Source organism: Myotis nattereri (genome assembly GCF_964212035.1).
Source record: "Myotis nattereri genome assembly, chromosome: 17".
NCBI classification, from domain to species: domain Eukaryota; kingdom Metazoa; phylum Chordata; class Mammalia; order Chiroptera; family Vespertilionidae; genus Myotis; species Myotis nattereri.
In genome coordinates, this window is record NC_138092.1 from 36,209,842 (window position 1) to 36,223,961 (window position 14,120).

The following is a 14,120-nucleotide window of genomic DNA, read 5'->3' on the forward strand; positions in this document are numbered from 1 at the left end:
AACCCCATGGGTGGTTCAAGCTCAATGGTGGCTCAAGCTCTCAGAGGTAAGACCCAGTCTCTAGGGGGTGGTGCATAGACTAATTTCCTTTCTTGGTAGAAAGAATTTAGATAAACAGTTCTCCAATTGGGAACAATTAGTATGAGAGAAATACTTCTTCTGGGAGAACACCTGATAGAAAGCATGATTTATGTACTTAACTTTTTATGTTAGAGGGGGGTGCAGACCTAGGGGGGAGGAAATGCATTCATGTTTGATTTTCCCATTCATTACTGGAGGCCCGTTTCCCATGTCTTCCGTTTATTCCTTTTGTTTATTGTTTACTAGGTGCTGTGAAGGCTGCTCTTTCATGTGCCTTGTCCTTTGTTCTTCTGCCACAGGGTGTGAAGCCATTTACTTCTTTCTTCTTTGCTCATGGCTACCTCTAAAGAGACATGTGCAAAAGAAAGAGGAAAAGCACATCTTGCCCATCAGCTGTTCACACATCAGTCAAACACGGGGTCCTTCCTATAAGAAGACAAGGACAGCCCCCGTTTGTTGCATTCGGAGGGGCACAGTGATTCATCACAAACTATGCTCTCTAACGACATCCTCTGCAGAACTGATAGTTGTTTTACTATCAATAATTGGAAAGCATCTTTGTTTTTTAGAGTTTCGCTACTGCTTTCAACTATTGGAACAGATTAACATGCCACATTCTTGCATCAGAACCATGCACTCTTCAGTTTATTTAAGTGCCGTTAGTGTGGACTGTTTAAAGTTGTAGGTGGGAAAAAATGCCTCTGAAAAATACACGTGAATAGTATCAAGACAAAAGTATATATGGCTTGTTTTGCTTACTTGTCTTTTGGCTCTTTGATTCTGGTATTTTTTTCACTACTTTTGCCTATGTTCGATGATTCTAAATTATACTAGTATAAAAATTAAGTGGAAATAGTCATTGCTCATTAGCTCCTGGATCTGTTTCCCAGTGAGAAAAGGCAATGAACATAAACATTAAAATCAAGACACGCTCTTGATTTTAAGAATCTATCTGCATCTTTTGATGAGCATTCACTAACAACTCTGTCTCTTTCATTAGGGTCAGTGTCTTAAGTTATAGCAGCTCTTAGAAACAAAACCGGCACATATATTCTTGCCTCTGGTTGGATTTACATACTATCTAGAATGTTGAAAAAAAGTTAAGGACTTGCAAAGGGTCTCCCTTCAAAACAGCATAGAGCAATGGTGATGCTCATTGTATTGGAGCTTATTGCATAGGCCAGGGCTGTCACTTTCCCATAGTGTCTTTATTTATTATGCTAATTGACTCTCCCAGTGCAGCCAGGAGGGGATCAGCCCTGTGAAAATTTTTTTTGGGGGGGGTGGAGTGGGGAAGGAGGGGGTTAAAAGCAAACCTGTTTTGTGCCTGAATAAAACAAAAAAATCAATGTGGTTTTTTCCCCCCCAAAAACAGGAGGGTCAATACCATGGTTGTTTTTGTTCCCATCCAGTTATGTAACCGTGGGGACTTGCTTCATTGCTTTCAGGATTTGTACAAAACACATGAAAGCTAAACAATAGGCGGGAGTCCCAGGAGCGACCCCCGGAGCTGTGTCTTTGAGTCTGTCCTCCCTCCTAGGTTTGGGGATCTCCCATTAGTTCCATCTCCAGTGCTGACTGGGAGTGAGCGAGTGTGTGTGTGTGTGTGTGTGTTTAGTTAGCTGGCACGCAACACACTTCCCCAGGGTTGTGTTTCCTTTTTCCTGAGATTTGGCGAAGGGGAAAGGGTCGGAGTCACATGGATACAAAGCATTTGATTAATGTCCAAGTCACCGCGGTGGCTGCCAGAGCCGCCTCGCCTCTAGCCCGGACCGTGTGAGGCCGGAGCGGCGGGGCCGGGCGCGCAGGTCCCGGGCCGGAGCCCCATCCCCCGGGGGAGTTTCCTCTGCGGTGGCCCCCGCCTCCCGCGCCCCCGTTCCAGCGGGCGACCCCTGCTGTCCCCCCCGCCCCCCGCCCCAGCCTCTCCCCCGCCTGTAGAGTCGCCGATCCCTCCACGGACTTTGCAGAGGCCGCAACTTTCCTTTCCCGCCGCAGCCCGGCCGCCCACATCCCACCATGAGCGAGGAGAGCCGCGGGGACCCGGAGCGGCAGCTCCGCCTGCGCGTGTGCGTGCTCAGCGAGCTGCAGAAGACCGAGCGGGACTACGTGGCCACGCTGGAGTTCCTGGTGTCGGTGAGCGTCCCGCGGCGCGGGGACGGGGACCGGGACCGGGACCAGGACCGGGACCGCTCCCGGCATCGCGGGCGCCCGAACCGCGCGCGGGCGCTGTGTGCACGGGGCGCGGACCCGCGGGGACATGTGGGTGCCGGGGGTCGCCCGGAGTTCCCCGGGCCTCGGAGAGGTGCCGGTTTGCAAAGTGAGCTGGGGTGGGGGGGGGAGAAGGAGCTGGTCCCGGGAGTCCCGGCATCTTTCCTCACTCTCCCGCCCCCTCCCCGCCTGGCCTGCGGGATCACATTGTGCAATCTTCCCCCCCCCCCCCTTTTCTTCCTCCCCTGGGGATTTTGTGTTAAGACTTTGGCTCGCGGATGAAAGTCAGTCTGCTACATCTAAATGCATTTAGTTTTGAAAAGTACTTGGTTCTTCTAGAGCCGGAGCCCATTATTCAGATTTCAGGACGGGGAAGTCCCTTTCGTTAGAATAATCTTTGAAACAGGGTTCGGGTGGAGGGTCGGCACTGAGAGAGCAGCGGGGTGATGGCCTCTAGCAGCTGTTCGATATTAGAGCCACATGTGGTGGTCGCCCCTTCCTAGTCCTGCAATCTCCTCCCCCACCCCCCACCCCGGGTTTAAATCAGTTCCCGCTCAGGTTCTGGGGTCCCACTGAGCCCAGGAGAGGCGCATCATAAAACTCATGTCAAACAACTTCAGGTTTTCCTAGAACTGGCAGGAACTTTGTTTCAAAGTTTCAGCCTGGCTCACTGGGAGTCAGCTTTTGTAAACGGTTCAGGTTCATTCATTGTAGGACCGGGAGGGACAACATTGAGTGAAAGAAACTTCTTAGACTTCACTCAAAAGTTGGTTCCCCCCCCCCCCCCCCTGCTGCAAAGACAAAGAATTTGAGGATTGGCTGCTTTCCACCCAGATGTCCCGGAGAGCATCGTTCAGACTCAGGAGCCATGGGCTTTGCAATCTCCCCCAAATCTAACCTTCTTCCACCACCCTGTTGGTAACCCCGGTCCAATGTTTCTTAAGCCAAACTTCCTGCTCAGTTTTCTGAACGATGTAAACTTTCTGCTTGTGATTATGACAGAAGAAATTCACTTCTTAACTAGGGCAGAAAGGAAAGAACAATGAATGTCTCCAGGGATGGAAGATGCACGGGTTGGCTTCTGGGTAGTTTCTCAAGTTAAAAATCAATCTGCTTGAGCCCCCCAGGGGCCACGCTCTTTGGAAATGTTGTGTATTTGAGAATATACTGGTAATTGGTTATAAATAGAATTCTACACTTCCATGCAGCAATGTAAAAAAAAAAAAAAAAGAAGAAGAAGAAGAAAAGAAAAGCATGTTTTAAAGGAGATTTGAGTTTTAATAGCCTCAAACTGGCTTTCATGAAACTTTGGTGGTGACAAAGTCCTTTGGCTTAGAACAATCTGAGTCACTTCTTAAATTGCCTTCCTTCCTTCTTTCTGGAGGTTTATGAAAAAGATATTGTGGAGAGTCCTAATTTAGAGACATAGCTAACCTAAGCTACCTTAAAAACCAAGTTGTTGATCTTTATTTAAAATATCATTTTTCCTCTAATCTTAACACCTGATTATTAAAACTGCGAACTTATTGCTATATAGCGATAGAAATGATAGGAGGTATAAAATAAATTATATTTTCCTACTTACAAGTAGATCACCTTATAATTTCATTCTTTTCATCTCATGCAGAAATTATGGACTTTTCTTATGTCCATTATATGTGCACATGTATGTTTACACACACACGCAAACATGCTTACTGGCCTGGAAGTCATCCTTAACAAAAGTTTACCCTGACTTCTTTATAGTCTTATAACTAACTATCCAAAGCCTAAGATATACTTATAATACACTATTGGCTTTTATTTTTTAGGTATTATGGATAGTAACATTTAATTTCCATGTATTATATTTGGTCCATCTAGTTTTAATTTTAGCCTAATCTAATATGTATCAAGAGCTTTAAAAAAATTTAAACCCTTTGGCCTGGTAATTCAGCTTCTAGAAGTCTATCCTAATGGAATAATCAGAAATGCAGACAAACAATGAAAGTTATTTTAAAAAATTAGCTGTAATATTAAATAAGCACTGTGGTAAATTAGTTGCAAAATTTTGATAGTGCATTCTTCAGTCAAATTTAAATATTTGTTCGATTAGTCATGTAGATGTTTGTCATTGCTTCAAGCCATTCACAGGGATGAAGGGTAACTCATCTTTATTACAAAGAGATAGAAAACATATTTTTAGTTTTATCAAGAACATATTTTTACTTGCGGGCCCATAAATAAACCCATCAAAATGGTATTATTGCTCTTGATTAAATGATTGTGTGGCCTGAGGGGATGACTCTTCTTACTAAGATTTTTACTTCTGAATCCTTCCTCTTCTCTTTTCTAACTCTGCACCTTCGCTGGAGAGAGCACCTCTCCCCACCCCCACCCCTAGGTAGTCCATGAACGTTGCCTTTTTTCTCTGTACATAGACTCAGTCTATATGCACCTTCTTTCCAGTGCCTGCCAGGCACACACTTCTTGATTGAATGAGAGACTTTCCTTTAAGTTTGCTGCTGTCATTTGGAGTGGCTGTCTCTTCCCCTGGGTGTCATGATTTCTCAGGGCTCCTCTCTCGCTCCTCCCTAGCCCTTAGTTACCTGCTGGATTCCTACTGGGCTTTCAAGGCTCAGTTCAAGTCCTTCAGAAAACCTTCATGAACCACCCTGCATTCCCCCAGGTTAGAATAATGCTCACTGCTTTGTACCTACTCTTCCCTGTGGTTACTTCTTCCTTAGCGCTAAGGAAAGCTTATGCATTTATTTGTTTACCTTTGTTTCATTCTACTAGAATGCAAGCTTCTTGAGGCCTACATTTTCTTCACCCGTGTTTCCCCAGAATCTTGTACTGTGCTTGAGACATTGTAAGTAATCAGTACATGCTGAACGAATAAACGAGTGAATGAGCAAATTGACCCATCTTCTAAACTCCTACCCCTTTAAAAAAAATCTTTATTGTTGAGAGTATTACTGATAAATACTCCCCCCCCATTACTGCCCCCCCCCCACACACCTGGTTCCCACTCTGCCCCAGGCCTTTACCACCCTATTGTCTCTATCCATAGGTAAACAGGTAGTGTATATATGCATTATAAGATCTTTGGTTAATCCAGCAGTGGGCAAACTAGGGCCCACGGGCCAGATCCCGCCCTTTTGAAATGAATAAAACTAAAAAAAAAAAAAGACTGTACCCTTTTATGTAATGATGTTTACTTTGAATTTATATTAGTTCACACAAACACTCCATCCATGCTTTTGTTCCAGCCCTCCCGTCCAGTTTAAGAACCCATTGTGGCCCTCGAGTCAAAAGGTTTGCCCACCCCTGGGTTAATCTCTTCTCACCCTTTCCCCACCTCCCCTCACCCATTTTTAAGGACAGTTTCTTAATTATCCTTAAATTTCTGATTTTGGTCTGTATAGTTAGTGGAAATTACTTAAGCTTAGGCACGTATGTATTTATGTAACAAAATATTTTAAATTAAACATTAGTGCCTGCATTTAGTAAAACAGAAACATGATTTAAATCAGGCATCGAGGTATTTTAGACTTTATAATACACTATTATTTCAGTTCATTGTATTCTAAAATTTCATTTGAGACTGGATCAATTACATTATCTGGATTATTTATTTTTGGGACAAAGAAAATGGTGGAGAAGGACCAAATTTGCTTGAATATATCTTCTTGTTTTGTTTGGGCAATGAAATTTTGTGCTTCGTTAGAAATACTCTAAAACATGTCTTCTAAAGAATGCTATGATGGGTCTAGTAGTTAATGTCCAAAGTCTGGACAATAGTAGGGTGCAACTGGTTTCCTGCTTGCAATCCAGTCACAAGGCATGATGCTTTCACAGACCCACCTGAGTGGACAGAAAAAGGACAGACCAGGGCCAACCTCATGGGTCTCACTTGACAGCAGTCACATAGGGCTTAACATTCAGAAGGACCTTAGGTAGGTTTAATGTTCTGCCATTACCATCTTGAAATTCTTGCTAGTCTTTTAAAAACATTTTTATTGATTTGAGAGAGAGAGAGACGAAGAAGGAGAGAAAGAGAGATTTGTTGTTCTACTTACTATGCAGTCATTGGTTGATTCTTATATGTGCCCTGACCAGGTATCAAACCTGAAACTTCTGAGTATTGGGACGATGCTCTAACCAACTGAGCTACCTAGTTAGGGTGAAATTCTTGCTGATTTTGTCTTTCAACTTGTCTTTTGCAAGTGAAGTTCAGTGGGACAGTGGAGTGTGAGCAGCGCAGATACATCTAAGAAAAAAGACTTTGTATTTTCAGCACCTTTGATAGTACTTTTTCTCTGCCGTTTGAACAAAAGGCCTCCCATTTTTGTTTTGCACTGGGCCTGGAAAATTGGGTAGACATGTTTCACTGTAGCAAGTAGCATTGAGGCAGGATGACCATATACTTTTTTTGTCTAAACTGGGACACTTTTGAGAGTGAAAGGCAGATCTATTAATAATTACAGTGGGAAACAGCTGTAAATTAGGATCACTCCACACTGTAGGCTGTTCAGACAAAGTTATGTGTCTTGCCATAAACGAGAGATACTGAAATATGCTATCTGTCCAGGCTTGACTCATATACTCCAGAATTAGTCCTGTCTCTGATGTATTATGTAACTTGGGAGACATTCCAAAACTTTTCAAGGCCTATTTTCCTCATCTGTAAAATGGGGAAACAGTAAATGTCTCAAGGTTGCTATGATGACAAGATGAAGTATGCTTTGGGCTCAGTCCAGAGTCTGGCTGGCAGGAGGGCCCTATAAATAGTCACTCTTATTTCCTCTGATGCTGCAGTGCCATACGGAGCCACACATGCTGGTCATTCTTAGTGCGTAATTACAGTCTCCTCTACCTTTTAGCTGTGTCTCCGAGGCCCTGCTTCCTCCCTTCTGCTTCCTTCTGCCCGTGCACTCCTTCCCATGGTAGTCTGTCCATGCTCAGTTGACTTTAAGACTGTAAAAACCCTTCATACAACCATAGTTAGTACGGTGCTTTCCAATTTACCTTAAACGGTTACATATTCATTATCTTCTTTGGCCTAACAGGTGTGTGTCTTAGCTCTTTCCCATGGTGCTCCCTAGAGCTCCAGGCTTTTGTGATTTGGCTTCACAAAGGGTCAGGGTGGGGGCTGACTTAGGTGGACCCTGGCTCTCCACCTTCTTCTGATTTGTGTTTTTGCTAAAGCCGTGAGAAAACCCACTTAACTAGATGGTAAACCCCAAGAGAACAGGGTCTGAGCGTTTATTTCCTGTGTGCATTTACTTCCTATGCATGCTTTTCTTGGCCTAAATACAGTGCTTTGTAAATAGCAGGTGCTCAAGAAAACAAACAGGCAAATAAAGCCAAACAAACAAAACAGTTTGCATGAATTTGAAAACAACTTCTTTCAGTCACGATCTAACTTTTCCAGGCAATGATGAATAGATTCAGCACATTATGTTAAGGCTTATGGTCTGCAATTGTGCCCCTCACCCCCCGATTCATGTTGCAGCCCTAACCCTTAGTATACAGATAATCACAGTATGGTGTGGCAGATGCAACTACATATAATAATAAAAGCATAATATGCTAATTAGACTGGACAGCCAAACGACCTTCCGGACGTCCTTCTGGATGAAGCCATGGTGGCGAAGGCTGTGGCAGAGGCGGTTAGGGGTGATCAGGCAGGCAGGCAGAGTAGTTAGGGGTGATCAGGCAGGCAGGTGAGTGGTTAGGGGCAATCAGGCAGGCAGGCAGAGGGGTTAGGGGCAATTAGGCAGGCCGGCAGGCCAGCAGTTAGGAGCCAGTGGTCCCGGATTGCGAGAGGGATGTCCTGGATTGCGAGAGGGTGCAGGCTGGGCTGAGGGACCCCCCCCACCCCGGGAATTTCATGTACTGGGCCTCTAGTAGAATGATAAACATAGTAGCAGGGAGGCATCAAGGTGCTCCCTCAGTATAGGGTCCAAGGAAGCTTTTGGGAAGAGATGACAATAGAGCTGGCTTTTGAGGGCTGAGGAGGAATGTGCCAGACCAGGAAGATAATTATCCACTTCCCCAAAGTAGCATGTTCAGTGTGACCTTGGAATGTGGGAAGAAGTTCCCTGAATCTGTGTCACCTTCAAATTCCTTCTCCTTATTTTCTATTCCTGCCACCTCAGCAGCCCTCAGCATGCACTGCCTCTTCAACAACCCTAATCTAGAGAAGACCTGTCCTTGCTCCCCTTAATCTGGGTCAAATTATAACTTTCAAAAAGTGTTATTATTTGCTGAAGCCGAGGCCAAGAACCCTAGAAATGACATGAATCACAAACAGTCTGGCTTCTCCTACCTAAGCGAGCTTGCTCTCAGGGTCTGCAGACTCTGCCCTGTTCTAACCTTAAACCCTCCAATGGCTTCTGTTTGATCCCTCTGGCTAGGCACCACTCCTGGGCTGATTTGCCTGGGTTCTTTGTTTTCTAGTCATTAGCCTGAAGTGTATACATGAGGATGGCATCAGGAAGATGCCCTTAAGAGGTCATTACTCTTGCAGTAAATGTACCATGAACTAAATGGAGTTCATTCATAATTGTGATTTTTGGAGAATTAATCATGTGGCCAGAGCCTGCTCCCTACACAGAAGGATGTGTCTTTAGTCTATGGTTTCATTTGTATAATTATATCTTATTATAATATGATGACATAATGGAAAAAATAGTATCTATTGAGATTAGCTTTGTTTCTTATCAATATAATTCTATCATTGGGTTTGAGGAACAAAGTTGAGGTCTAGTTACCCATTAGGAGTTTCTGCCATTGCAATGGCTCAGGTAAGAAACGTGGAATGTCTGGTCTAAGGTAGAGGCATTGACGAAGATACTAAACAATAAAACACAAAACACCCAACAACTAGGAGACTTTTCTTGGGTAGAACCTTTAGTATTTGTGTTCACTGGGAAGTGAAGGTAAGTAGAATGGAGAACATAAGGTGGTACATAGGTCTCTAGTTTGAAGATAAGATGGGTAGCGTCCTTAATGAGAAATGGAATGTGAGGGACAGAACAGCATTGGGAGGAAGAGGAGGAGAAAAGGGAATTTGATTTTGGACACACTGAGCTGCCAATTCTGCTCATTGTTGGAGATAGGAAGATAAAGCTTAGGAAAGAATTTGGGGCAAAAGTTAGAGATCTAGAAATTATATAACTAGTCATATATGTTGCAGCTGTCAAGTGGATCAGATGACACAAGGGGAACAATTTGAGGAAGAAAACATACAGAGAAGGGTAGGATGTTAGAGAGCCAATGTTTAAAGGCTAGAGGAAGAGGAGAGTGCCCTGGTGACTTGGACTGAGCCCTCAGAGGTTGAAACAAAGAACCAGGACGGAGTGATCTCTTGAAAGACAAGGAAGGATCTAGTTCCCCACAGAAAGGTTTCTTTCAAGTGTCAACTTTAGAAAAGTAGGTAGTGTGAAGAGGGAAGGCTAGACAATTAGAGCGTCTTTGGGATTTTAGCTTCAGTAGTGTGTGTGAGCAGGAGCCTGATGAAGAATGAGCTGAGACATGAGTGGAAGCTGAGGAGGTGAAGAGGAGGAAGAAAAATCTGCAATGTGCTTGGTGGTAAATGCAAGGGAAGAAGTGGGTTAGTATTGTGAGGGGCTGATTTTGTCCAGGATGTTTGAGGAAGATCTGTATAGCCAAGGGGAAGGAGACAATGAAAAGGGAACTAAAGCAGCTACAACAGATCATGGCAGAAGTCAAATGCATCTTCTGGAAAAACATGGCACTGGGAGGCAAGACACTTGGCAAAATTCACTGAGCCATCTCGCCATGGAACATTCCCACAGCAACATGTCACTGCAGAACTGAGGCTAAGCAAGCTGTCTCTTGTATACTTCAAAAATTCTGCTTCTTCTCTAATCTATAGCTAGTGGAACTGCTGGGATGGCCTTTGTACCTCCTTTTGAAAACACCATCGCTCTGGGACAGTGGGGTGAAGTGCATGGCGCACAGCATGGCTTTGGGGAATCTGACGACCTGGGTTAAAGTCCTGCATGAAATGTATAAACTGTGTTATTTGGACAAATTGCATAGCCTCTTAGCCCTGGCTGGTGTGGTGTAGTGGGATGGAATGTCATCCTGAGCACCCAAGGGTTGCAGGTTTGATTTCCAGTCAGGGTAAATATCCAGGTTGCAGGTTTGATTCCCAGTTGTGGCCTGTGTGTGAGGCAACCGATGGATGTTTCTCTCTCTAAAATCAATAAAAACATTCTTGGGTGAGGATTAAAAAAAGATTACATAACCTCTTTATGCCTAGTTTCATATTTGGAAGACACAGTCGATACCTCATACCTCTTGGGGCTGGCCTGAAGCTCTAATCAGTTCATGGAGTAAAGTCCTGGTAGGTAGGAAGTGTCTTCTCGTTTTCTCCCTTTGCAAACTCTGAGTTTATCTCTCTCTCCTCTGTCTCTCCTACCTCACAGACTGAGCCTGGAACTCGCTCAAACCACCTAACCTGCTCCTGACCCCTTTCTTTTCCAATCCTAGGAGCTCACAGGAGGGTTTAATAGATGAAGAAAGGTCCCGAGGAGGCCAGAGGGGCCTTCAGGAATGCAGGGAGGGGCATCTTGTCTTGGAGCTACAGGAGGGATGTTTTCCTCTGGGAGTGGGGAAGGATGCAAGGCCAAGGGTCAGGTTAAGGGGGAAGGAATTTGGAGGTTCCTACCTGGTGCCCTTTATTTTATCTGTGGAGTTGAACTCTTGCTTTCTTTGTGTTCTGTTTTTGTTTTGCTGTGTGTATTGGCTGAGAGTGAGGTGCCCTAAAAACAGTAAAAGATTTAGAACATACACTTTCATCAGTAGTCAAGGGAATTGAACACAGACATCTGAGGTTTGTTGGGAGTCTGTATAATATCTTTGTATAATTATTCTTTTAAATGTGACTTTCTTAAGTGCAACATATAAATTTAAAAGTCAAAATACAGAAGTAAGCTCTCCTGATTTAGTACATCTACTATGACTAGGTTCAAATCTTGAAATGATGGTGTAATACTTTTTTAAACCTTGATACAAATTGTACTGAATTTCTTTATTACATTTAATGCACACAGCCATCATTGTACACACTTTAAAAAAAAGAAACATTGATTTATCTGACAAGGTTTTGGTGTGATTACATTATTCTCAGTGCTGGTCTTTTAACAGTGTTCTGTTGAATGTTCTCTATACCTGGTATTATATTTTAATACCAAATAAAATTATGTTTGTTTTCAGTACAAATAGTTTGACCTAAAAATAGTTATTTTTTACATTAATTCTGTGAAAATTTTATGTATATTTACTTTTTATAATAGATGACTTTTTATTCTCACATGTGAAAATTGCATTAGCTATATTAAAATCAATATTTCTTCACATATGTAATATCTTAATCAATAAAAAATATTAAAAAAAAATATTTCTTTGATTTATGATATTATATTTACCTCAAAGTTTTCTTTGATTTTTAACATTATATAAGCAATCAAATATACAGGAAAAACATCTCTTAGTAAATTTTTCTTTGTTTAAAAGTATGGTTGAGTCACTTTTCCAATGGTATTGAGTATAATCAATCAAATACTGACATCTAATAAAAACTTAAAAATTTTTTTTTCCATTCTTATGAACTATTTCATTTGACTCAGGAAGTCAATGATTGTAAATTTTTGTTTGTTTGTTTGTTTTTTAATATATTTTATTCATTTTTTACAGAGAGGAGGGGAGAGGGACAGAGAGCCAGAAACATCGATGAGAGAGAAACATCGATCAGCTGCCTCCTGCACACTCCCCACTGGGGATGTGCCCGCAACTAAGGCACATGCCCTTGACCGGAATCGAACCCGGGACCCTTGAGTCCGCAGGCCTACGCTCCATCCATTGAGCCAAACCGGCCAGGGCAATGATTGTAAATTTTAAGAAAATTGATACATTAAGTTGAAGTTATGATTTTAAAAAAAAATGTGAGCAATATTTATTTCAACTATACTCACAATTCTTAATTACACATTTAGTTTTATTTATTTTTAAAATTTAAATTCTTTATTGTTTAAAGTATTACATATGTCTCCTTTCCCCCCATTGATCTCTCCCCAGCTGCTCCCACTCCCCAGAACATGCCCTCGCCCCCTACTGTCTGTGTCCATTGGTTATGCTCATATGCATGGATACAAGTCCTTTGGTTGATCTCTTACCCCTCCCCTGCCTTCCCTCTTAGATTGAATGGTCTGTTAGATGCTTCTATGACTCTGGTTCTATTTTTGTTCATCAGTTTATGTTGTTCATTATGTTCCACAAATGAGTGAGATCATGTGATACTTCTAGTTAGTATAGATGATTTCAGACTTTGGTTCCTTGAATTTGTTGTATTCTAGCCTTGCTATATCGCTATTTATAATGGACATAAAGGACCTGTTTTGTGGGAGAATATTTAAGCCAAGGACATTGTGCTCTCTCACTAATGCGAAACGCATATTTTCTTTTAAAGGCAAGTCTTTCGTTTGAAAAGATTAAATGGTATAATACTTAAGAAATGACTCCAGCTGCTTAAATTTAGAATAATGAAATAAAAATATTCTCTGGGTTTATAGCAAAAATATAACAATATAGAATATGAATGGGCAAACGTTTTTATTCATCTGAAAACTTTGTTTCTCTAAGACAGTCAAATAAGGGTTGCTATCTATGGCTTTGCTTTGCCACTTTTTGTTACTTTAATTATCAACTTAAATTGTCTTCTTGCTTTAAATTATCTTGGAGAGCCTTTATAGATGGTGACACATTTTTAGTGATTGTGTAAGTAATGTTGATATTTTCCTTAGATGACTTGTAATACTTTAACTTGGCCTTGCTGCCTTGGAGTCTAGTTTTTTTCTTATTTGTCCCAAAGAAATAAATTTTAGGAGTCCAGAAATGACAATTGCCATTCCAAAGTTTTATTTCTGTCAGTAACACTAGTGGAGGAGCTATGGAAAGACATTATTTCATCTAAATGTTAGTTCCATACCCACATGTTCCAAGATTACTTTATTAATTCATTGTTTTCCCAGAGGTGAAACTATGAGAGGAAAAGGGACTTTTTTTTTGTACACTGTACATCTAGGTTGTGTTGCACTTTGCATACCTTTGATATATCTTAATATTTTATATAGAAATATTTTTGTATTTATATTGTTTACATTTGACAACATTTTTGAATATTCTAGATAGAATTTTATCTCAATTTTTCTCGTATCTCTTAAGAATGAAATCTCTGGCATAGACTTCTAATTGCCCCTAATATCTAATATTCTTTCCTTCTAAAATGATAGAAGTTTTAGCTCAGTACTTGATTATCCTGCTCAAGATTATATTTCCCAGCCTTCCTTGCAGTTAGGTGTGTATATGTATAGGTTCCAGGCAGTGGGATGAGCAGAAGTGCTAAAGTATGTCCTTATAACAAAGGAGTATGCACTCTCCCCCTTTGCCCCGGCTGGTATGAGGCTGTGATGGCAGGTGCTGGGGCAACCATTTTGGACCATGAAATGGAAGTCACATGTTGAGAATGACAGAGCAACTAAATAGGAGTCCGTTTCTTTATTAAAGCAGTTTAACCTGCGACCTATCAAAATGGGCCTGTAAGATAAATTGGTATTTATTTAATTCTGATCTAAAATCATCTCTGATCATCTTTTTGAGATTTCACATTTTGCTTCCAAGTTCTCATTGAGTTATGCAAAAATTATTAAAATTGGCAAACTTAAATAATTTTGTGTGCCTTTGCCTTGTCAAACTGAATAGTCTTAATATTTTAAATTTATTTTTAGTTTTTCTTTAATGAATCTTCTCTAGCTCAC

At 41.8% G+C, this 14,120-nt stretch overlaps 1 protein-coding gene across 1 annotated transcript in view; it reads left to right on the top strand.

The window, feature by feature from the left end:
• Nucleotides 1-1,651: 1,651 nt before the first annotated feature.
• The window catches only part of PREX2 (phosphatidylinositol-3,4,5-trisphosphate dependent Rac exchange factor 2), a 211,328-nt gene continuing 198,859 nt past the window's right edge, over nucleotides 1,652-14,120 (top strand). The window contains exon 1 of the mRNA XM_081111000.1: nucleotides 1,652-2,214. Coding sequence (XP_080967126.1) covers nucleotides 2,098-2,214 — 117 coding nt within the window. The 5' untranslated portion in view covers nucleotides 1,652-2,097. The remainder of the gene's footprint in view (nucleotides 2,215-14,120) is intronic.